The 24,866-nt window shown below is 41.9% G+C and overlaps 1 protein-coding gene and 1 pseudogene across 2 annotated transcripts in view; one reads left to right on the top strand and one right to left on the bottom strand.

The window, feature by feature from the left end:
- Positions 1–22,286, bottom strand: part of znf827 (zinc finger protein 827) — a gene marked incomplete at its 3' end in the record, with an annotated part of 76,158 nt that extends 53,872 nt beyond the window's left edge. Inside the window, exon 1 of the mRNA XM_079998959.1 lies at positions 22,243–22,286. Within this exon, the coding sequence (XP_079855085.1) occupies positions 22,243–22,285 (43 nt within the window). The 5' untranslated portion in view covers position 22,286. The remainder of the gene's footprint in view (positions 1–22,242) is intronic.
- LOC307228995 (histone deacetylase complex subunit SAP18-like) lies at positions 2,708–4,517 on the top strand (annotated as a pseudogene). The gene is made up of 3 exons: positions 2,708–3,150; positions 3,592–3,674; positions 4,305–4,517. The product of its transcript is annotated as a histone deacetylase complex subunit SAP18-like (transcript).
- Positions 22,287–24,866: the final 2,580 nt, after the last annotated feature.

Below are 24,866 nucleotides of genomic sequence, written 5' to 3'. Positions count from 1 at the left end.
AGGATTTCTTCCCCCTTCCTTTTTGTGATCACTCACTCCTCTCGCTCTTCTCTTCGCACCCAGTATGCTCTTGCTCCATCAATCCGCGACTGCTCTCTCTGGCATGGAATACAGTGGGGTAAAAAGTATCGATACTCACAATATATCCAAATGGATGTGGCAGACTATACCCCTCTGTACATACAGTATACGACACAGTGTGGTAGTTTTCATTTGCTTCATCTCTGGGCTAATATAACACAGAGAAGATACCTTAATCGTATCCATCCTGTAACCCATTTCATGACGTGGATTAACTATGACATGCTGGGATGGCGGGCTGGACAATATACAATATATCAATTATATCAATATTGTGATATGAGACTAGATATCGTCTCAGTTCATTCCTGCGACATTCCTTGCGCGTGAACGAGAGAAATAGTGAGCGACATCACAACCTTAAAACAGAGCCTATTTCAAAATGAAGAAAACTATTACGATTCACAGATACCAATCGGAAACCTCTTCTAACGTTCAAGATGCAACTACATCGATACACTGACCCCTGAAGCCGATTCTAAAGCAACCAATCAGTTGACTGAAGCTTTGCTGCTTATTCTTCTTTAGTGTCAACTAAGGTGCTGCGGAAGACTCACTGATCTAAAATTACAAGTCATGTTACTTTCAAAATAATAAAAATTTGTTTTGTTTGGACACAGGGAACGGGACGCACAATGGACTGGAGGTCGCTCCCTCTCCAGTAGGCAATCCACCGTCCTGATTTAAGGCGGAGCGGTACACTCCCTCAGTTGGGTTCAAAATGTTGGTTTCATACAAGTAGAAACTAACGAAAATAAATAGATCTAAAATAAAAACAGAAAAAAGTTGTTCAGCCTGAACCCTGCGCTGCATCTAAACGTGGCGTTCAGAGCTTCTAGACGCCGGAAGAAGCCACACGGTTACTATTACACACTGAGGTTTATTGTTATCTTCCAAGCTACTGTTTTGACCATAACTGACACCGTTAAACCAACAACCAAACAAGCGAACACTCCTTTCTCCACGCTCTCTCTCTGACTCCTTCTCGCCACACACACCCCTGCACCATATCGCGTGCACACATTCCCTCTCGCGAGACTTGTGAACCGCCCCCAGTAAAACACATTATAACTGACAATTTACAACACTCCAACGACTCCAGGGTCATTACATTATATTATATATTACTTTCTCAGAATCATATATATTAATATACATAAACACACATATGTGACACACCACAGCAAAAGACGCAAAAAAAACCTTTCTTGAAGGAAAATTAGATTTTTTTCAGATTCCTGTTCCTTTGTGTTTTTTTAATCTCTCAACGTATTTTCAAAACCAAGTTTGATTTATAAAAAGTAGAAAAATGTTAAGCCGTGGAGTTTTTCTGTTAGATTACATGGGGAAACACAGTTGACTTACCGAGACGCTGAACAGCGCTGAACGACGCAGATAGTTTCTTTTAAAGCGACCGTGCAGGTGAAGATCATTCATCCATATTCCATGTGATGTGAAGTCACAATGTCAAACCATTTTGATAGAATTCAACCTTTAAATCATAATACTCTTACACAAATGGAGCGACTGTTATGAAACGGCGAAGAAGAAAAACCCTCCGTAAACAGACGGTTAAAGCGCAGCACGGGGGTATTTCGGTCTCACTTGTCTGTGAAAACCTTCTTCTCCGTATCGTTATGGATTACGCGAAGTGGGTGGCGGAAGCTCTGAATCATATTTTGGACCTTAATCTGACCAGTGCGATCCAAGTCAGTGTAAGCAGCACGTACTGGACTTCATTTATCACGATGATAGTCAGTTCTCCGACAGCGATGGGTAGAACAACAGCGATGCTGAATCTGATATTACTTCCGACTTGAACATTTCAAACAGCGGATTTCAAACATAATGTGACGATGAAACTGAATATTTTCAAGAACCACCGGAGGAGACCCACAATACGCCCGTTGTTACAATGGAAGAAGTTGATGGCGTGATGAAGTCCGTTGAGGCTGGTGACAGATTCTCAGATATTCTGAGACTCATAATATTGATAGACTCTACATTTTACTGTGATGTCTGTACTTTTAAACGCCAAAATAATTTCACTTTTATATAACATGTATATTCTTACTGTAAAATAAAAGCTTTTTTTAAAACAAAATCAGTTGTGTGTTGTTGAGCTATTCGTGATTGGTCCATTCAGCATTATGTTAAGTAGCCATGAGGCTTTGTTTGTCCACCAAACCCATTTGCATTCTGGGAGCTGGCTGAATGAACCTGGTATGGGTTAAACTTTGGAGGTGATTATCTCAGAAGCACGGTTTGCCACACCCTTGTCATTAACAAGTCATAGCTTTAAAAATATCTGCTTGATTTGCACAAGTGACACCTTGTTTGGAAGCTCTGATTCTTCACTTTCAAATGATGCGGAAAAAAATAAAAATCTCGAAAGCCGCAAAATGACCCTAAAGGACGCGATGGGTCCCATATATACAGTATAGGCACACATACATATACACAAATATATATATACACACACACACACACACACACACACACACACACACACACACACACCTCCCTGTCTGAAGGGGAAGATAGACGGTAGTGGGAGAATTAGAACTTGAACTTTTACTGATGATAATAATAATAATCATTTGAACGATATTGATAAATAGCGGTGATGGCGCTGGAGTCCAGGGTGACGCAGAGGGAGATCTGGAAGGAGCCGGAGAAGCAGATTGACCGGGAAAAGACATGTCCGCTGCTGCTGTGGGAGGCACCACCGGCCCGATGAGTTCTCCAGAGGCAATGTGCCGTCCAGCGGGCTGCAGATTTACACTTGGATGGACGCCACCTTGAAGGAGCTGATCGCTCTGGTGAAGGAAGTTTATCCTGAAGCTCAGAAGAAAGATACGCACTTCAGCTTCTCCACTGTCTACCCGGAACCCAAGAGACCGATCTACCGGGTGAAGGACATCGGCAGCATGGTGTCCAGGAGGAAAGTGTCAGACGACTCAATGACGCTTCAGTCGCAACATTTCCAGATGGGCGATTATCTGAACATCGCCATCACCCCACCCAGCGGGGCCCCGCCCCCTGGAGATAGACCACGCCCCCTTTGGTGTGCACACATGGCACGGTGTGCATTGTGCAGTGCATTGCACTGCTGCCTCACAGCAAGAAGGCCCTGGGTTCGATTCCCGCCTGGGGCGCTGTTGGCACCGTGCTCCGGGCGGGTTGACTCCCAAATAGGAGCCTATGTGGAGTTTGCATGTTCTCCCCGTGCTCACATGGGATTTCCTCCACCTAAAGTCAGTAAGGACCCCCACCAAAAACAGGCACACATCACCGTCTGACCAGCGATGGACACTCGTCACCAGGTCCCCGTCACCACGTCGACGAATGCTGCCCACTGCTCCTGGCTGCCCCCCCGGAGGAAGGACAAGCCAGGATGTGTTAAATGCAGAGGCCTCATTTCACCGGCCACCATCCAAAGCATGTGCATGTGTTGTAGTGTGGTGTGCTGCGTGATAATTAAAGATTCTTCTTCTTCTTCTTTGACAGGGCACACCCCCTCTCAGCTGGGGACCTCCCCGCCCCAGGCCATGCCATGCCATTTCCTACATGATCCACCCCCTCCCAACCAGGTTCTGCCCATCCTGACAGCCCTAAGAGCCAGCCCCCGCCCCTTCGGACATACTGTTACGATGTGTTTGTGGTCTGCAATGACTTGCAGATGCCTCAAGTCATGCCTCGTTTTATAAACTGATGTAATAAAACAGATTTTCTACAAAAAAAAAAGAGTAAAAAAGAGGGTAAATAATGGCATTTTCAAAGAAATGGCTTATTTTTATTTATAATGGAAAATTAATGTCTACATTAAACAAATGTTAAGAACTGCATCAGACTGCATGCGTAATGCATAACATCAGATCGCACTGAATAGTTCCGTGTTAAAATGTATCGTCCCTGAATCGTATCGTAGCTCATGTATCTAGATACGTATCGGATCATCTTAAATGGGGAGAGACGGACAACCCTTGAGCTATTGATTATTTTTTCGTCACGAAATATGCTATGGTGGTTTTACTCCTAGAGGTGTGGTAATTAATTGATTTAAAGATGCATCGCGATGTGGATGTGGACAATTCAGCAATGGAAAAATAATTAGGCCTACATGAAAAAAACAAAAAACCCCGGACCCTACAATTAATTTCGAATTAACAGTTTTTATTGTGATTGAAGTCACAGCCTACACAAAATCTAATTATCTCCAGCATGTTCGGGAAGCTCCGGTGACGAGGGAAAGCAGGTGCTGGATTGGCCAATCAGAAGCCACGCTGCAGGACGTGCTGAGTGACATCGACTGGGCCGTGTTTTGCGCCGGACGGCCTCCCTGGATATGTTCTGAAGACCTGTGCCAACCTGCTTCCCCAGTGTTCACCATCATATTCAACCTCTCCCTGGCACTGGCTTTGGTGCGCATATAGAAAATTGGGGATGCGATACATTGAGAATCGTTGACAGCATAATCGTAATCGAATCGAATCATGAGGCCAGAGAAGATTCACACCTGTGGTTACACCGGTCCCCGGCCCTGAAAGACCCAGCCCAGCACCGACATCATCGCCGGAGGTAATCGTTCCCCCCTGTCCCCGGTCCCAAGAAGTCTAATCCTGACCTCAACATTTTTTGGGTGCACGTAAGTTATGTGCTGGTGCACCTAAATGAAAAAATTGCGCAAAGGTGCCACCAATGTAAAAAGTTTGTCTGGAGCCCTACATCTTGGAATACAGTCATAATATTGTGATATAATCAAATGCAGTCTTTAAGGATGCATTACAGTAAAGTAATAACATTTCCTGAACTTCAAAGGCTGTTCTAGATGCTCCAATCAACGGCTTGATACTATACCTCTAGGCCTTTTTTGAAAAGGGGCACGATGTTTCTTGGCTCTTGGGCCTTCAAATTCAATGATCAAAGCTTTCTTATTTTGAACTTAAATTACATAATACAATACTTCCCCCTTTCGGTAATGATAGAATCGTGTACAATCAGTAGTATTCAGTCAACACAAGCAATAAATCATTCTAAAGCAGTGGTACTCTACCTTACTTACTACTAACTTTCCCAGCTCAGGAGCCACATTAACAAAAAATCATTTTGCATGAGCCAAATGTCTAAAACGAACCTTTCCTCTATCAAACCATTATGCATTTAAAAATAAGGCTACTAATAGTATGTTATGAAGGAACGAAAATCATGATGTATGCAATAATTGCGATTCATTAAAATTACCATTACCATATTATTATGACCATGTTTTTATTACCATTGCAACCACGAAGGTATTATTTATTTTTTTACACTAATTATGTACCAATATATGCAGGTAGACAGGAGACGGCAAACCAGAAATTACGTAGAGAAAGCAACGAGCAGGCTCTACTGAACTTCTCTATAATATGGCACTTAAATGAAGTTAAATGCCCTAAATAAAAAACGCGAACTGATAACAAACTTTCTATTTGTCAATAACAAGGAGGCTGTTGTGATGCTTGTACTGTAGCGAGGAAGGCGGTGGAGGATTTGGACAGCGAGCAGTCGGTCGAGTGATCAGTTGTGGCTCCAGGTTTACTTAATACATATATACGGTAATAATATCAATAAATACAAATATTTAATAATAAAGTTGCCAGTGGAAACCAGGTGATGAGCTGTTGATCACTCAGTTAACAGATCATTGATCACTACCAGGAAACAGATCTCTATAGATGCGCTCTCGCTCCAAGCCGTCATAGGTGGATGTGTCTAATGGGAAATTTTTGAATACTGCAGACAATGTCCAGGCAAAATGTATTGAAATACTCTTTTAGAATTGCTTTATTTTATTTTAAATAACACTTTAAAGAGCCGCAACTAGTCATAAATATGCCGTATGTGGCTTGCGAGACGCAGGTTGAGTATCACTGAGTTAGATCGTGTAACATAAAAAAAAATATAGATTCTTTTTTTGTTTTGTTTTAAATCGCAGCCTTTTAGCAATTTGAAAATTGTGTTCTATTACATTGCGATGTGGGTTTGAATTCGATTAATTGTTCAGCCCTAGTTTGTGGGTATTTTAGGCAGCATGCCAGAGGTGAAAAAGGAAGGAGAAGTGTTCTTGGAAGAGAATGCGACAACTTGGAGCCCCAGACCTCTGAAATTCCTCATTGCAGATGGAGCGCCCTTTAACCCTCGGTTTATTTTTTCCCCTTCCAATTTTAGCATCTCTTATTTTAAAAAAACCTACACGCTCATAATCTCTGATGTGCCGTCAAAGCAAGAGGGCTGCAGGGGGAGTGTGTCCATTATGTCTTTGCAGCAGAAACAAATCCAACAACAACAACAAATACAATACCATTATAATCTACTCCATAATACAAGAATTGACAATAAGCAGCAACCTCGATGAGTTTTAAATGCTTGCATCTTATTTTTGTTATCGTCATATAAAAGATTTTTAAAAAAGTAACATTTTTTCTCAAACAAAAAATGGACTAAAAGCCTTGCTTGCAAATTACATTTAAACAAAGTGTAAATTATGTAACTTTGAAGCCAATAAATATCTTTATTCCAGTAGAATATACTCTATTCAAAAGGTGTCACCCAATCACTAAGAACAGTTGATTCTTAATCACGGAATAAAAACTTAAAGGCACAATCAGTGACATTTGACAATTGGAAACAGCGAAGATAGCGAAATAGCGAAAGGAAGCAATAGAAACTAGACAAACGTCGCCACAGCATAGGGGTCTTTCAACAGCCTGGGGAGCTGAATGTACATCCATGCTTGCACAAACTAAAATGAAACAAAATTAAAATTAAGTGACGGTCTGGGGGTGAGGAGCAATCTCCTCCCGAACAGAGAGTTTGAAAGAGCTTCAGTGTGGAAGTGGACAACAGTAAGCCCCTACGACACCAGGGTTTCCCCCAAGTGTAGGTTGACCCCCTGCAGGGCCTAAGCATTGGATTTTTTTTATAAAAAAATTTTAATGTACTTTTAAGATTGTTTTTTATTAAACTACAGTTACAGTGGGTGGGGGTTCGGTTGGAAACAGACATAATGGTTAGGGATGCCGGAGTGAGGAATTTTTCCCACCGGTTTATAAACTCATGACAACAGCGATGTTACTGGTAACACCAAAATTTTTATAACACAAGATATTTGTTGATGACGTTCGATATCTGTAGACTCTACTGCACATAACTCTGAGGGCTGGACCTAGTTGAAGCCGTTTGCTCTGAAGTGTCAAACCAAATAAAAACCCGTGGATTGATATTAAAGTTATTTTTTCTATTTATTAATTGCATGGAGGTTGTTTGGTCGTTGTCGCAGATGGAGGATTTGGACATGGTGGTCTCGCATGGCACGGTTTGGTCCGGTGACTGCACTGGAGCCCAGGTTATTACTTGTATAAATTGTTAAATATAATAACAGACACAAAATTATTTAGTTTAACATATTTTATTCTTTGTACATTACCATAGCAACATATCGTCACGCTTGTTTCGTACCTCCCCCTCGCTCCCACACCGCTGAAGCGAGCAGCCGATTCACAGCATCTGTTTTCATGGTGGGTTCAAATTCCTCAGATTTTTTTTTACTTTTTCAGTGCGCTCAAACTCCTTTTTTTGTACACGGAGACCACATTAAACCGGGTCTAGACCTGTACTCATAGTAATCAAACTACTGTACTTATAGTATTAAAACCTTTACTAGATTATAGTAAGAAGCCTACGTTGCATTTCAAACACAATTTCTGATTTTTGAAAGTATTATTCTACTTTTGAAAACAGGAAAAAGGTAGATTTTTCTGTATATTCTCCACACCGGACCGTGTATATTTAAAAAAAACTACTGTACTTACAGTGATCAGTTTGGATCTCTTGGTTGATCTAGCAAAGTCAATCAGCACTTGAATACAAGTTTTTTGTAGAATGAAAACTTTTACTAAAACTATTTTAATTGATATTATTGAAATGTGCCCAGCATTCCAAGGCTCTAAGAGTCAGTAGCCAATCAGGACTTTTTTGTCGTTTTTCAGAAGTTTTTTGTAGTGTAAAAACTTTGATATTGTTTATTCTAATATAATTTATTTTAGTTTAACTTGTTTTTTTGTTGAAAACAGAGCATTCCAAGACTACATTGTCAGATTCTTTGTGAGACTCTGCTATAGTTGATTTATTTTAAATAAATGACTTATTTATAACTATTTGACTGAACTATACTATAACTATATATTTATAACACATTACATAGTCATATCTTCAAATCCCCAGTCAGCTTTTAGCACTCACTTAAGGACCTATCATATTATTTTACTATATATACCTTCAGTACCTAAACTATTTTTTTCAGTGCTTGTGCACATACATTTGGATATCTGATGGTATTACTAACACACAATTTAGTAATCATATTATTTACCGATGTTTCCATAATTGAATGAAACAAAAAAGCCCCAAGTCCCGCTGTGAAAGTCGGAACTAACTTTTAAATGAGGCCTTGTAGATCTAATACGAGTGAAGACTCAGCAGCTGGATTGATTATTTATTACCTCAAATTTGTAACAGACAAATTTGAAACAGATTTTAGTGTACTGATAAGGTGAAATCAGTCAAAGTTTACAGAGTAAATAAAACGGAGCCCGGAGTAAAGCTCCAAAGAACCCAAAACTTGTGCTCAAACCCCATTGGTTCAGAACAAGAGGCATGGCTGCTCATTTACAATTAAAGCTACCCACACTGGAAACAGCCCGTTTTGGAACATGCACGTCACAATGGCTCGAAAGCTAAATCTGGTGGTATTTTCAGAAAAAAAAAAATCAAAAACATGTTTTGGGGACCTCAGAGAGATCCAATATTAACTTGTTGAAAAGAAGCATAATAGGTCCCCTTTAATGTAGGGCCCTATTTTTTTTTTTAATTCTCAATTCCACGATCCCATCCGTGACTCTGTTTAACTATAGGGCCCTACCTTAATTCTGCCATCAGTCTGTCGCTGACCTATGCTGGGCCCCTGTCAAAAAAAGACACTTGGCGCACCGGGCCCCAGGCCTCCGTTAAAAACAAAAGATACTCGCCACTGAGCCTAACAACCTTTCTGGGGGAAACACAAGAAGTTTTGTGTCCAAGTAAGATTGGTGTACCAGAGCAGAAGGGATAGAGGCTAGTACGTCCAGCGCTCAGCAGCCAAATAGACACTTGGAAGCTCTTCAGAAAAACATACATAGGAAGCCCAAGGAGGAAGGGATTAGGAAGAAACAAAAAAGGTTGACTTGTATGAAGAGATAAAACCAATAGCTCTGCACACAGGGACACCCTTACATTTCATATGTTATCACCACAAAACAATGTTATTTTTCAAGCTATGTAGCTCTTCTTAAGGCATTCGTTGTATTTTACTATATTACATGCATATAAGAAAAAAAACTAAAAATATATGCAAGGGAGGTAGAAAAAGGGCAACCTCTATTTTTCTAAGAAGAGTCTAAGAAAGGACAGAAAGAGAGATTAAGGAAAAGTATGAACCAGGTGAAACGAAGTGAAATTTTGCGAATTGGGACGGGAAAAGAAAATGGCTTTTTCATGGTGGTAGTGGGTTGACGACAGTTTGGCAGAGACACCCTAGGCAGTGCCTGCTCGGATTTTAGCCTGTCACTTAGGACAGGGACACTAATCAGGATTGGTCCCGGTCCCTTCCCGAGGAAAGACGAAGCAGTTTCAGGCCATTATAAAAAAAAATAGGAGAAAGAGAGAGGGGCAGAGAGAGAGAATTGCTATGGCACAGCAGGAAATGCTAACCGCTAACCTCATTTACATGCAGGTCCAGGGAGGATGGGGGGAGAGCGTATTCCGTTTCCAATCTCCATGTTAAATGCTGGCCAGGGCAGCTGATGGGAACGAGAGGCATTGTTCGCCTCGCACCGCTCTTCCCCCCAGCGTTACGACAATACCTGCTTTGCTTTCCACGATATAGAAAGAGACGCACTGCCTCAATGATGCCAACTTTCAATTGTGACTAGAAATCTATGAAATGTGAGATGCATGTATGTTGCTGTCTGCTTTGTGTAGTCAATGTGCTTTAGCGTGTCTTCATGGGTGTATCTGTTGTCATAACCAGGTTATGACCCAAGGCTGCAGAATTCAAAGCCATCTTTCACCCTCTGAGTCTGTACTGTGGCATAATGATTGCTATGACAACCATCACTTAAAGCCACGGGTAGGTGGAGGAGCAATGTCAGGTTCTCGTCTACTCCTCTGATGATCTCATTTCGGGCTGCACGGTACAACAAGGTCAAACCACTGAAACTGGAAAAGTGGCTGCTTGCTACATGCAAATGGCAGAACCCAGTATCCAAACAATTATGCTGGCCTGTTCAAATCAACATAAAGCTAAGCTTTGAGAATCACAAGGTGAAAAAAGCAGTGAGGGAGAATGAGAAGGGGAGAAAATGGCTGTCTTTGGCCAGCCATGAACACAAAGTGTGACTGTGCGTGCCAAATGAGGTTTTTAAACGTTTTTTGGAGGGGATTTGCGCTAATCTAGAAAACCTTCTGGAGGAAGTGCAAATACATCTGCCGCTGACCACTGCTGTGCAGAGTACCAGGGATTAATGACATGGCAATCTAGACCAATGGGGCCCACATGCAAAACACTCACTGGGCGAGGGAACACACAGCCAATTAGGGCCTGGTCCATCTTTTTCACATCTACTTTCTTATTCAGGCTATTCATTATTTTGGCCACCCCCCCACCACAGTTTATCGAAGGGTCTTGGGGCACATTAGGCTCCAGGGCTCCTTCACAGGACATAATGTCCAGCGATATACAGATTTCATTAGCATCACAAGGACAAATATGAAGTGACTTAATGCCCTTATTTTATCAACAAAAGGAACCTGGGCTTGTCTCTACTTTAAATGCACTCTTGGATGCCAAGGCAACCATTGTGCCAATGCAGGGGCCTTCACTGCGGTGTATATGATTGAATTGGTGTCGGCCACTCACCTGCATTTCCAGTGTCATAAATAACCTCATAACGCACTGACAATGGCTTTCACAGAGATGACTTCACATCAATGTTTTTAACTTGTCTGGATTTTTGTCCCGCAGCCAAACACTTACACATTCCTCTTGGAGGTGATATACTATTTCCCTAGAGAGCTGTCAATGCCTTGTGCTCCTTCTATTCTGTCTGCCACCCCCCCTCCCACCCTTGCTGCACTTTTAATCTCTCTAGACCATAAAACTGTGTCCTGAAAAGCTCGCACAATGTAGGTAAGCTAGTTAAACACATTAACCTGTGCATTGGTTGTGACAGCTCGAACACGCAGTCTGGAGCATTTCCACAGCAGCAGAGCCAGGTTTGCCTGGCTGGTGCAAGACTAACAAGAGTCAGGGTGTGCTTAAGTGTGCTGTGTGTGTTTGTATAAGTATGAGAGGTCTCCTGCCCTCGTCTACCCACACAGGAAGTGAGGTCATCTTGCTGCACCGCACCGTGGCGAGTACTTTCAGCAAGGGCGACAAAGATCAACGTGTTGGCCAGGAGCCATTTCAAGCCCCACTAGCAACACGAAAATACTTTGATAAATTACACTGAATTACCTTCAATTTCAATGAGAAAGCTTTCGGCACTGTGCCTTTTTATTCAAATAGGGAGACAAAGAAACGACTAAAACCAAGGCAGAAAAAACATCTAAGTCCAAAACAACAACAGGGCTTCAAAAGGATTAAAAAAAAAAAAAAAAACTAACAAGAGAAAACAAACAAAACAGCTCTATTTCATCCAAACCAAGAATATTGTCTGGAGTTCCTGCACCACTTTGACATTCCACATGCTCCAACATCACTTGAGAGCCTGTGGTCTGTTTTCTAAGACAATCGGGGGTGGAGGGGGTCCTCTAATTCTCAACAATGTAATTTCCATCTCTTTTTAAAGAGTAAAGCACAAGAGTGAGCCCAACAATAAATCACTTCCCTGTTTAGAGCAGGCGTCTGGCACGACTGGTCGGCTTCAGCTGCCTGCACCACCTCCTTCTCACTCCTCCTCCTCTCTTCTCTCATGCTCTCCATCCCTCATGTCTGTTAAAGGCCTGTCCTGCAGGGACTGGATGCACTTGTGTGGTACAACAACAGAGCAACCGCCCAAAGCTCTTAACAGCTCTTCCTCTCCACTTCCTCCCTCCCCCAATCTCCACTGCTACCACCAACCCTCGCTCTCCCTCTCTCCCTCACTCTCTCCCTCCCTCCCTCCTTCTCCGTCTTTCCCCGCTGTACCGGTGAGCTGTTCCGTATGAACTGCTGCCAGCTGAAAGCCTGCTACTCCAGTGAGATTGCTATTACTCAGTACGAGCAGGGCTCTGCGTAGCCAAAGGGCTGCTCTCCGAGCTGTAGATCTCCATGTTGTGACTTGTCAACACGGGGAAAATCGTTACTACGGCCGAGGCACTTCCATTCCACATAGAGGGGGATCTGATTGAGTCCAGGCAGACAGGCAGGTACTGTAATGGAGGTTCACAGCGCTTTGAACAACCTCCAGGAGTTGAAAATTACATTGTTACACAATACTAAAGCACGGAGAACCAGGAAAAGAGGAGTTATTATTGGTCATTAGGCAACTTGTTTCAATTAAGTTAGTAACCTTTTTATAGAAACCGACCAACTGAATAAAATCTTCAAAATGACCTCACATCGCTTATTAATTTTCTCCTGCTCTAAATCTGACAATGACAATATTGGTACCCTCAGATGTTAAAATCTATTTTTTTTTACTACAGGCTATAAAGTATTTTTTGAAGAGAAGTCAGGCCACAAATATGATTCATGCAATACGATACAGTGGTACTGCATCTACTTACGACCAATCCAAGATACGGGTAGTGATGGTCGCGAAAATTTGTATCGACTTGCGACCGACTGCTCCAAAATACGACCGTGGAAATTTGCAGTTGGCGCGTCGGCGGCCAGTCAGCAGTCAGTCAGCGGGCGACCTACATGGTGTGTGCACGTAGTTCGTGGCTTATCGATATTTTTTTCATATTTACTGTGTTTGTGCTGTGTATTTTGTTTATTTTCACCGTTCATGATTTCATAATTCATATGGGAAAAATTGCTTCGACATACGACTGTTTTAACATACGACCGTTCTTATAGAACGAATTACACTCGTAAGTCGAGGTACCACTGTACTGGTTGAATACAGTATCAGCTGCAGGACACCGTAATCAGTTATGCAAGCATATCAAATAAAATATATCAGCTAAGGTATGCTTCATTTAAAATTGGGGCAACTAATTTCCATGGAAATTCTTAATAACATAAAATAGTATTCTCAATGGTTGTTTTTTTGTTTTTTTTTTACGTTTATTTCATAACTTTTAATAGCATGCACTGTTGGTAGGAGTCCAGGGGGGCACTTCAGATTCATTGGATCGCTTCACAGAGAGGACATAGAACATTTTCTGGTGGAAAGTCTAGACGAATTGCTAAACAACTGATCCATGTTTGATAGGCGGCTAGCATGACGATCTGGCCAGGAACAGGGGCAGAGTAAAGGCGTTGCTGGCTCCAAGCAGGGTTACCAACCGTCTGCAAGTTTACCAACAGACAAGAGGAAAGTGTATCTAAATTGGGTCACAATAATCCCTACACTATCCGTAAAATAATCACTGACTCAATTTATGACTGCTAAGAAATGTTACGTTGTTATTTTTTTCCACTTACGATTGTTCACAATCTTCCACAAAGGACTGAAACCTTGAATTTTGTTTGCCCTGGATGTCGGCACATTCAGGGATATTCAACAGGGTAGAGTGAGTGTTAACTGTTAAATTAACATTTAATGGTGTCAGTACAAACTATGACGTGCCAGTAAAAGTCACGGCAGAATAACTGACTTTTTTGTTTTTTTTTCAAGTTTGCCAACGCTGTCTGGAACGAACACAGCACAGTGCATTTCTTCAGCCAACGCCATAACTGACGGAAGGTGTGCGAGTGGTATAATTATGGAGCTAACATTACGTCTGACATTACAGCTTACGACTACAAATTAACATTTTGATACGAGTTGTTCAAATAGTCTAAATCTTGAAGTTCATCGTGGCTGGGAAAAATGGATGCGTGAATTATGATTGGGTAAAACAAGGGATAGATAGCCAATACCAGCTTTGCAGCTATGGCCATGTGGATTATAGATACTTTACAGCTAGGGGCAAAAGCCCAAAAAGTCATAAGAGGCTACATCCTCAGAAATAGATTACCACAAAACATTTTTTCAATTTTATTTTAGGTTGGGGTTAGATGTCAGTGCTCTACTTAGGCTACTGGAGGTTTAACGTCAGGTTTATTGACAACTTTTAGGTAAATATTTGCAGCTTGGCCAACAAATGACAACCTGTTCTAAACCAGTAGCAGCAGCAGTTGACTGAAGTTACGATTACTCAACACGCAAGTCCTGCTCTCTTGTTTATTTCATCGGGCAGGTTTAAATAACACGTGCCGAGGCCCTCTGTTGACAGGTGAAAGTTTTTCAGCAAGTCACAACATTCACTGTGGTCACTTGAAGGTAAAGAGGTGCCATTGTAACTTCAAGGTGGTGGCAACCAAAAACTGTGTACAAAGGAGAAAGACTGCTTTCACGTCAGTGACTGGCGGTGTCAAGGTGTCACCGAGCAAGCCACTGAATAAAGGCTGCTTTATAGTTCTGCGTTGAATAGCTACCATAAGTGCGGCGTGGGCATCTACGCCGGTGCTTGTATTTATGGTTCTGGGTCGGTGATTATGGACATAGACCGCCAAAACACGAGATGGCAGTGTCCAGTCTATGATGGCGCGGACGTAATATGAAACAAATGTTTCGCGGATATTTCACGCCGCGAACTGAGTGTCATTCGTTGGTCTTTACAATTAGAAGCTGACGTTCGATATTTTCGAGCCTCCTCAGCCAGCCTCTTTTCCATCTGTTCCATTTTGTTTTTCGATATTGGCGGAAATTAAGCAGAAACACTTAGCGGGGAAAAGCGAACCGACCACAGCGCTTGTGATCTTGCGCCGCCCCGACGCGTGGTCACATTTCTGGAGAAACGCATGTGAGCTACGGCCTCTGTGGGCCACGCTGGTGACGTAGAGACCCACGGCATACCCCCGACACAGAACTATAAAGCAGCCTTAAGTGCAGTAAACATTTCAAGTGTGGTTGGACTTGGCAGTTTACAAATGTAAAGCTTATTAGTTGCATTAATGGGGGCACAGCAGTGCTCTATGTCCACACACACACACACACACACACACACACACACACACACACACACACACACACACACACACACACACACACACACACACACACACACACACACACACACACACACACACACACACACACACACACATTACATCTGCTTAGCCGGCCAAGTGAAAACTAAAAAGGTTGCACCTAGTATATTACACAGTTACTCTTTTCCATAACTAGTAGTAGCGGCATGATTACTGATAAACGCAGATCATCAACACAAACTCCAAACATTATAAAACCATTGCCATACAAGGTGAAAAATAAAAAAATACAAATAAAATGGTTGCTGCCAGTCAATGCCATAGGTTGAGAAAAGAGGGTCAAGAAGGAGTATATCTAATTTTCACAGATTTAGGCTTGAGACAATTCCACTGAAGAACACTGCTCGATTGTTGCCTGACAGCTCCTGAAATTAACTTTGAAATTAACATCTTTGCAATTCTCCACGTTTAATCAGTATTTGTTCCATGTTTATTCCAAAAGTAAGTACTGATTTATTTGAGTCTGAGGTTTTCTTTTGGTCATTTGTATTGTCAAGATGGTTTTTCAAGTAATTATTAAGAAATTAAAGTGTATTACTGCATATGTATTGTATTGAATGTATTATTGATGCAACATCAATAGACAGATAGAAGACAAAACTGTTCCCTACTTCTGCACTACCGCTTCTCACAACAACATATTTCAAGATGAAAACAAAGGATTTAGGGAAAAAAAAAATTGGTAAAATCTGCTGTTTTTAAAAGACAAACCAAAGATGTTGTGACCATGTGGGCGTCTGTTTAAAAGTTGTGGCGAAATTAAAAATGTTAATATAATTTTGCATTGTCAATGGCAGATAAAGCTAAGACCTGGAAGAACAGTGAAGCTTTACAAAAAATTACTAAATAAATAAATAAAAACCCTCACTGGCTTTGTTCAAAGCTCAAAAACGTTGTTGCTATTTTCACTTAAGACCCGTTGATGCAAAGAAAAGAAACATACCATAGAGATATACATGAAAGAAGGGTCTTTCTTAGACATACGACTTGTTCAATTGAGACCATCTCGGTTTACTTCGTCTTAACGTTAAGTTGGTTTTGTAAAACTTCCAACCCATCTCTGAAGCGCTTACAGCCCCCCTTGTCTGTTAGCGTTTTCATTTGTTTGACTGAAGCAGGGTAATATTTAGATATGGATATTGATCCAAGCTCTGACGGTTGGCCACGTCTTTGAAACCAAGCCCATTAAAACTTAGCCATTGCATTTCTTTCATTTACCTCAGCTTCAGTGCTTCCAAATTACAATCCATTCAGCTCTCTGTCAAGCCCCTGATAGAGACTGGCTGAATCTGGTTTGGCCAATGATTGTAAATGCTCAATGAATACAGGTTTCTGAGCTTTCCATGTTAGTATATGATGAAAGAGCCATCCACCACAATTTCTCTGCCCTTTAATTCATTTCTAAGTAAAAGCCTGTGTATCATTATTCGCTTGAGCTCTACTCGGCCAACACCGCGAGAGTGCCCAAGCCCCATCAACTGTAGGGGGGGGGGGGGGGGTAGAGGTGGTTGTGGGGTTGGGGATTCTTGGCAGAAATTCTCTACAAATTTGATGCCAAGAGCGAAATGGAAACCTCCCCTCATTTTCCTTTCCCCTTAATCCAATGTTTTCAAGCCCCAGCCCCGCCAAGGTCATTATAATCATAGCAAGTGGAAGGGAGCCAGTGACCCACCATTACAGTAAGGTAGAGAGCCACCCAGACAGTCAGCCATTGGCTGGCAAGAGGGCGCAGAAATCTCTATAGCAGGCTCCAAATCCCTCCATTTCAAATGCAGATAACCAGCGGAGAGGGGAGGGCAGGACAAGTCTCCCTCCAACCACACCTCAGGCTTTGCCCTTTAAGATATGCTCTCACACAGCCTGTATTTTTAGAATACACATATAGTCTGCATTCTCAGGACCTGTGGTGATTATAGGTAATGAAAAAAACAAATACTTCGATCTAAAAAGTATGTGTTAATAATATACAGCCTAATGAATACCTGCTCAAGAGTAGATAAACAAGCACAACAAATGTTTTACTTAAAGATAAAGTTACACAAACTCAAATCAGTAGTACGGATTAAGTTTCTATACAGAAAAAGACCAGAAAGATCTGATGTACTATTTAATTAGGCCCACATTTTTAAGAGTGAGTAATAAGCCAAAAGGATTACACAAACAACAACATACATCAAGGTCATAAAGAATGGCAGTTTTCATTGTGGCGCCAAAGGTCATGTTTACTTGTCAGAGTAAGGGCGCCATACTGTACTGTGACCTCCGTAGCTGCTTGTGTACACAAAACACACACACACACACACACACACACACACACACACACACACACACACACACACACACACACACACACACACACACACACACACACACACACACACACACACACACACACACACACACACACACACACACACACTCTTCTCCCACAAGCTATGTCATAGACAATATGCACATAGAGCTCATATATCTGAGTCTGTAAGATAAAGCACTTCTTGTGTTAAAGGTAGTGTATAAGCTTGCCCTTTTCCACCATAAAATGAAGAGATTTCGAGCTCGATATTGTGCCCGTTGGCAGGCATACGACCAGGGTGTTGCTGGATGAATAATGAAAACACACAAGCTGACAGTGAATGGAGTGGGGTGACACTTCCATTCTACTGAGGGAGGATCCAAAACAAAAACCAAAAGCTTGGGACAAATTCATACGTTTCTTTGACAGTTTGTTGATTGAAGAAAGAAAGTGTACCTACTGACACAGAGGCCTATAATTTCAGGTACACAGGTGAGGGTTATTTTAGCTGCACATCTTTATGTAGACGCTCCACTGGGCAGTGGACTCAGATTTACAGTTTTTCGTTTCAGATCTAGCATCTAAGTGGAGGGATAAAACAAGCCTTATTCGTCCTCATTAACCGCTTAAGAAAATGTTTGACAGGCCCTTTTCAGATATATCATAAGCGAACTTCAATCCATCTGGTATAGCCTACAAAATCATTTCTTCCATGTGAAACTATTTAAGACTGCCAATTGTCTATTTTAGCCGTTATAAAGCAAACGTTATCTTCCATAACAGCCCGTTGTACAGGGTTTGACAACATAAGAAAGAAATCTGTTATATAAATAAAGTTGTCAAATTATTAGACAAGATAGGCAATTCAGTCCGACATCCGTATCTAAAGAGCTTTCTTTTTTCCTGTAACCTCATAAATTCCTCAGATTTATGGCAGATTGGAACTGAGACCCATCCCCAAAAATGTGTGAAGGCACATGTCCACCGTTATTGGGAATCTTATCACAAAATTAAGGATTCAAATCCTTGTTAATGAACATGTGAAGTGCTGTCAATGAATGCAATAACAAATGTATATTATTATCACACAATAGTATTCGACATATATAACTATATTTAATTCTACCTTTGACAAAATGGTCACCATTCATGAGGTTTTGATGAAAAAAATAATCTGTGCCAGACTGTATCTGGCTGTTATAACCAGATACATCATCACCATCACATGTGTTCCTTCCTTTACTCTTGCAAAGTCAAGGGGAATGCATCCATTCTCATCATTGGTGGCACATTTCACTGTCCAATTAAAAGCTTTGTTTTTGCACGCCGGCCACAACACCTGCAGATGGAAATAAACAATAGTGGAATAAGGTTTGACTCCGGGGAGGGAAAGAAGGCGACAAGTGTGAGAGGGCTGGCTTACATCAATTGTATTTAAGACTTTGCTTAATGCCATCCACTTTTGACCTATTTTCCTATCTATTCAACAACAGCAATTGTTTGACCAAAATCGAATCAAAAGCTTAAGCATAGAATTTTGGCAATCTCATTTGTTAGGATTCTCTCTCCTTCAATGCGGCAGAGTATGTAAAAACAACTTCAAATTAACAATCACGACAACGGAGAATCAAAACAATCTTTCACACCCATTCTGAAACGTTGCATGGCTGTAAATTTCAAGTTTGGTATTTCACAGACAGGTTGTGTTGAGGGGTTCTGAACAATATTTTTCTTTTAAATTTGTTACATTTCAGCCTTTTTGGATATCAAAGCTACAATATTTGGACATACAATATATTCTTGTTGACAATGTTATATTAGATGGTTGCATTGTTAATTCATTTTAGACAATAAACTATGATTTCAAATCTGGCTGTATTTAAAGACAACTTTCATTAGGATTATGACTAAGCTGAAGAAGAAAAATTCTAACACTCTGCACCTTTGCATTTTTACGTGTAAAAAACACAAACACAATTCCCTTATTAAATGGTCATGCCACAACGGAAACAGACGTGATGTACATGTAAACAACGCCCACCCCGCATTCAAGCACAGTGCCATCGCGACTGTCCTTTAATGACCCATGAGGGGAAAAAAAAGCAATAGTAGGGAAAAGATGTGCACTGCACCCTCACCGAGGCCTAAATATGCAGACTGAGTAAATTGAGGCCTACATAGGGCTAGATCATGACCCTGCTTTATACACTTCAACCAGGTGGCTTAAATACTCCATCTAGCAAATCAGTGAGGGCTTACTATCCAAATATCTCTCTCCCTCTCTCTCCTTCTCAGGCACACAAAAAAAAACACACATACAGACAGTTCACTCTCACCTATCCTCCACCTCCATGCCTTCTAGCCAACCGCTGCAATTTTCCAAGTTCAGACCTGGGTCAAACACCTGATCGCCAGATCCATTCACGTGGGTGGAGTTATAATCTTTTTATGTTGTGTAAAGCTATGGATATAAAAGTGTTTTAGTTCTTAAAAGTGGGGTTACTTGAAAATAAAAATATGTGATCAATCCAGCGAATGCACCGACTCTTCATTCTTAGAGAGGTTAACATTAGAAGAAGAAAAAAAAATACCCCAGCAAAACTACATTAAGACAACTGAAAGTGGCTTTTGGTCATGGTTGATTATGCTGAACGCCTGGCAATGTTTGACATTTAAGAAATGAAGACGAACGTGTCAAATGATAAACATAGTTGGGTTTTTTTGTCGTTGATTTAAGATTAATCACCTTAATTATTCGTGACATTTCCATTCCAACAGCACTCATTACACTGTTTGCTTATGCATGTATTGAGCATAAAGTTTTACAGTTGCAGAAAATGTCACTGGGAAAATTCCTTTAATAATAGACTAATCATAGCGTCCACTGCCCCTACGCCGAAAAATATTATTAGATTGGAGTCACTGGACCAACTTTAAATAATGCTTTCAATTATTAAACCTCTATCTTTTAGGTTTTCACAACTTCAGATTTACACTTTAACCCCTCAATTCTAAGGCGATAAAGCCTTAGAAAAAAGTAATATATCTATTTTATTTTATTTTTTTGCAAATTTAAGCATTTTTTTTTTTTTAAGTTGTCCAATGACTTTTTTTTTTTTTCTTTTTCCCCCCTGTGTAACCCACCTCCGCAACACCCTAGCGGCCGGAGCGCGCCATTACAACTTCTCCATTATTAACGCTCATAAAAGGAGCAATGAGACACGCAGGGGTCAAACGTGCAAAACTTAAATCCACTTTCCCTCCAAAAAAAAAAAAACTAAAAAAAAAAAAGGGGGGGGGGGCACTGATAACTTGCATTACGTCTGCTGTGGCGTATCTTTAAAAACAAAAAAAAACAAAACGAGCAATAAATTCGTGCCATTTCATTTGTCCAACCGCGTTATTGATCGTAGACTGTCTGCAATGGAAGGGGGGGGGGGAACTGAAGTTCAGGTGACCGACCATGGCTTTGACACACAGACCGAGGGGGAGAAACGCAAAATACATGCGTGTATATAGATGTATATATACGCATAGATATATGGACACACACACACACACACACACACACACTCCTGGTAAAGAAACCAGGGATCATTCTGCCCGAGGCGATTCTGTAGCTTCAAGTTCAGACGTTAACTGTGCCACGGAAAACCTCTATTTTATTTCAAATAGACGGTTTTTCTGTTTTACAGTAAATTCGTAGGTTCGCTGTGTATTGCCGATGTTTCTATTTGTCAGTTCATATTTAGGAGGACTGTTTAGTGACCATTTTTATTTGGGTTTTTTTTTCCCCCCTCATGTTTAAATTATTCTCATTACTTTCATTTTTATTTATTTTTTTGCCTTGTTTATTGTTTTGACGCGAGATACTGTAACGCTGCAATTTCCCTCCGGGGATGAATAAAGTATGTATCGATCCATCTATCCAGCCGTCCATCCGTCTCCCCAGCCGGGGAAATGAAGTTAGTTGTTCCCAGACAGCGCCGGTGCTGACCAGGAACGCCGGGGCATGGGGGAGCCCGAATCTGGCTTCGTCTGATCCGACTGACCCTTCGTTTTTTACTGCGGCCAGATCCTCAGATCCTCCCCCTTCCTACCCCCGCGGACGAGCTCGCACGGACGGGGGGAAACGCAATTTAAGTCGGCGCGGACAATATGTCTCCCACGCCACCGACAACGCACGCCAACCGGCCGCCACCTCTCCGGGGCGGCGGGACCTTTTATCGACCCCGCTCCGAATAAAGCCACGTATCGTTCGGCTTTTAAGCTAGCGTTCGCCAACAACATGGCTGCCTCCGCTCGGACCTCCAAAAAAAAAAAAAAAAAAAAAAAAGAAGAAGAAGAAGCAGAAGAAGAAGGAGGAGGAGAAGAAAATAAAAACCCTCCGCGCCCGAGTCTTTGTCCGTTTCACCTCTTTAACCCCGAACTACCGCGGAGAAGCCGCGGAGGAGACGGAGAAGGAGACGGAGAAGGGAAAAAAAAGAGAAGCCCCCCCAAAAAAAAACCCCAAAACAACCGAAGCCGAGCGGTCGGGACTTACGTGAAGGCAGGCGCTTGGGCTGCTCCTGCTTCCTCCTTGGCATTTTTTTTTTTTCTCTCCCCCTGTTTTTAAAAAAAAAAAAAAAAAAAAAAAAAAATATCACATTCTCGTCCTCGTTTCAGGGACGCGGAGAAAGGAGCGCGTCTCCCATTGAGACCCCGCTGGCGGCCGGGGGGCGGCGGGGAAGGGGGGGGGAAGAGGACCGGGACCGGGGGGAAGGGGGGGGGAACTCGGGCTCGGTCGTGCACCTGGCTTCGCTCGGTTTAAAGAAGTGTGTTTGGTCGGGGACGGAGCGGGCGGAGGAGGCGCCGCCGCTGTGGTTGTTGTTGCCGCGTCCCGACCGTGTGTGTGTGTGTGTGTGTGTGCGCGCCTGTGTGTGTGCGTATGCGTGTGTCGGTGCGTGCCTGCGTGTGTGTGTGTGTGTGTGTGTGTGCGTGCGCGCGTCTCGAGCCCCTAACTGACACTAACGCAGGGATCAAAGGGCAGCGGCGGCGGAGCACGCACACGCGCTCGCTCACGTCCGCGCTCGCGCGCGCGCGCCCGCCCGCTCACACACTCCCACGGCCGCGCGCGTGCGCGCGCACGCGCTCTCGAGGAGCCGCGTCGTACTTACGTACAAGGTGCCCCCCCCCCCCACATACAACATGCGACGTTATATTTATTTAAAACATATATATTATTTAAAATAAAATAAATATATATAAAATGTATATATATTTATTTCCACGGAACGTAAAAACTACATCCACATCATTGAAATGATGTTTTGTTTTTTTTTGTTTGTTTTTTTTACACTTTCAGCGTAAAGACGGCTTGATGTTGGGTCGTTTCAATTTAAAAATCAAGTGAAATAAAATGTTGCATACTATGAATAAAGATATGCGCACTTCAAAGTAGTAGCTCCTTATTCATTCGCAAATAACTCGTCTATAACAAGTGTAAATTTGCACTGAATGTCACTAATACATTATTACAGGTCCATTTACTTGCAGCGTTTATTTAGTTGGTTATTTATTTATTTATTCATTCATTTATTTATTTGTTGATTTATTTATTTATCCACTTATTTATTTTACCTTTATTTAACCAGGTAAATAAGCCATTGAGACGTGTGGGAGTCTGCAAGAACAACACAGAATACAACGTGGACGTTACAATACTGGCACACAGCAAGAAATCAAACAAGTCACAGTCAAGAGCAATATTACCAACCAAGTTTATGCCATTATTTTATCCAAATGTATTTACAAAATAACACACACTTAATGACAATCCAAAAGAAAATATTTTGTGTTAAGTGTTTGAGAACTATTAAGAACTATCGAGAAGTAGTTTGAGGACTAGTATTTAAGACTATATTGACTATATTAAGGTTGGGAAGACAGAGATGTCTACAAAAATGTAAAAAAAAAAAAGGAAGTCCCCATGAGTGTTCAGAGGCCGAGACCAGCATTGCGTATTTCCCTTCTTCTCAATAACGCTGTATTATTGTGTTACAAGTCAGTTTACTTTGCAGGCAGATTGTGTTACCAACTGAGTTATTCCTGGAAATGCATCAGGATGCGTACGAACCGTTTGGACCGCACAAAAAAGATACATGGCGTGCTGTCGAGATTATGGCTACGTCAGAGAGCCAAATAAAAGACAAGACAAGATAATAATTTTGACCCCTCCCCGACACACACACACACACACACACACATACACACACACACACACACAAGTGTAGGTGGTTTATGAAGTCATCGAGGAAAAGAAGAATAGAATCATAAAGAGGAATAAAGATAAGAAATAAAATAATACAAATTAAAACAAGATTAGTTTGGGATTATATAGATTCAAAATAGCACTATACAATTTATTAATCATGAGAGTAAATCAGGGGGTGCATATGAAATATTTTTTAAATTTTGAACCGACTTTGAAGCCTTTTCGTATTAATCATATTAATGCTGGTGGGTATGGAGGTGTGTTGTCCTTTTAAACCATACACCACACACACACACACACACACACACACACACACACACGCACACCCACGCCTCCGGCTAAAGTGAGAAGGCCTATGCAAAAGCAAATAAACAATTTGCTGACGAATGAAAACAAATGTTTCAGTTTGAGAATATTGAAAACAAGTGGGTTGGGTAGAATGAAACGAAATAAGAAAGACAGAAAGAAAGAAAGACGGAAAGAAAGAAAGAAAGAACGAAAGAAAGAAAGGTAGAAAGAAAGACAGACAGACAGACAGACAGACAGACAGACAGAAAGTATATCCACAGTATTTGTGTTGGTGTTGGTGTGGGCATTGCGAGGCCCAAACTGGCCAGGGCTGAATAGCATCCCCTCCCTCTCGGATGGGCGCCGGGGCTTTTTCACAGCCCAGGCTGCCTCCTGCTCCCTGCTGCTGGACTCCTCCAGGCGGCGTTCTGTCGGCCTGCCGTGCGCTTTCACACCTCGGCCGCGTGTGACGAGAGCTGTGCCTCCGTCCCTCCTTCCCTCCGTCCCTCCATGCCGCCGTCCTCTTCCTGCCATCCCTGCCACCCACCCCAAGTGGAGGCACAGGAGGCTCGTTACCGTGGCAATTAGCGAAAAGCCCAAATTAGCCCTCTTGGCTGTCCACAGGT

This window comes from Zeus faber (assembly GCF_960531495.2).
Source record: "Zeus faber genome assembly, chromosome: 4".
NCBI lineage: Eukaryota > Metazoa > Chordata > Actinopteri > Zeiformes > Zeidae > Zeus > Zeus faber.
Note: the sequence above shows the minus strand (reverse complement) of the source record. Positions and strands in the feature narration are given on the sequence as shown.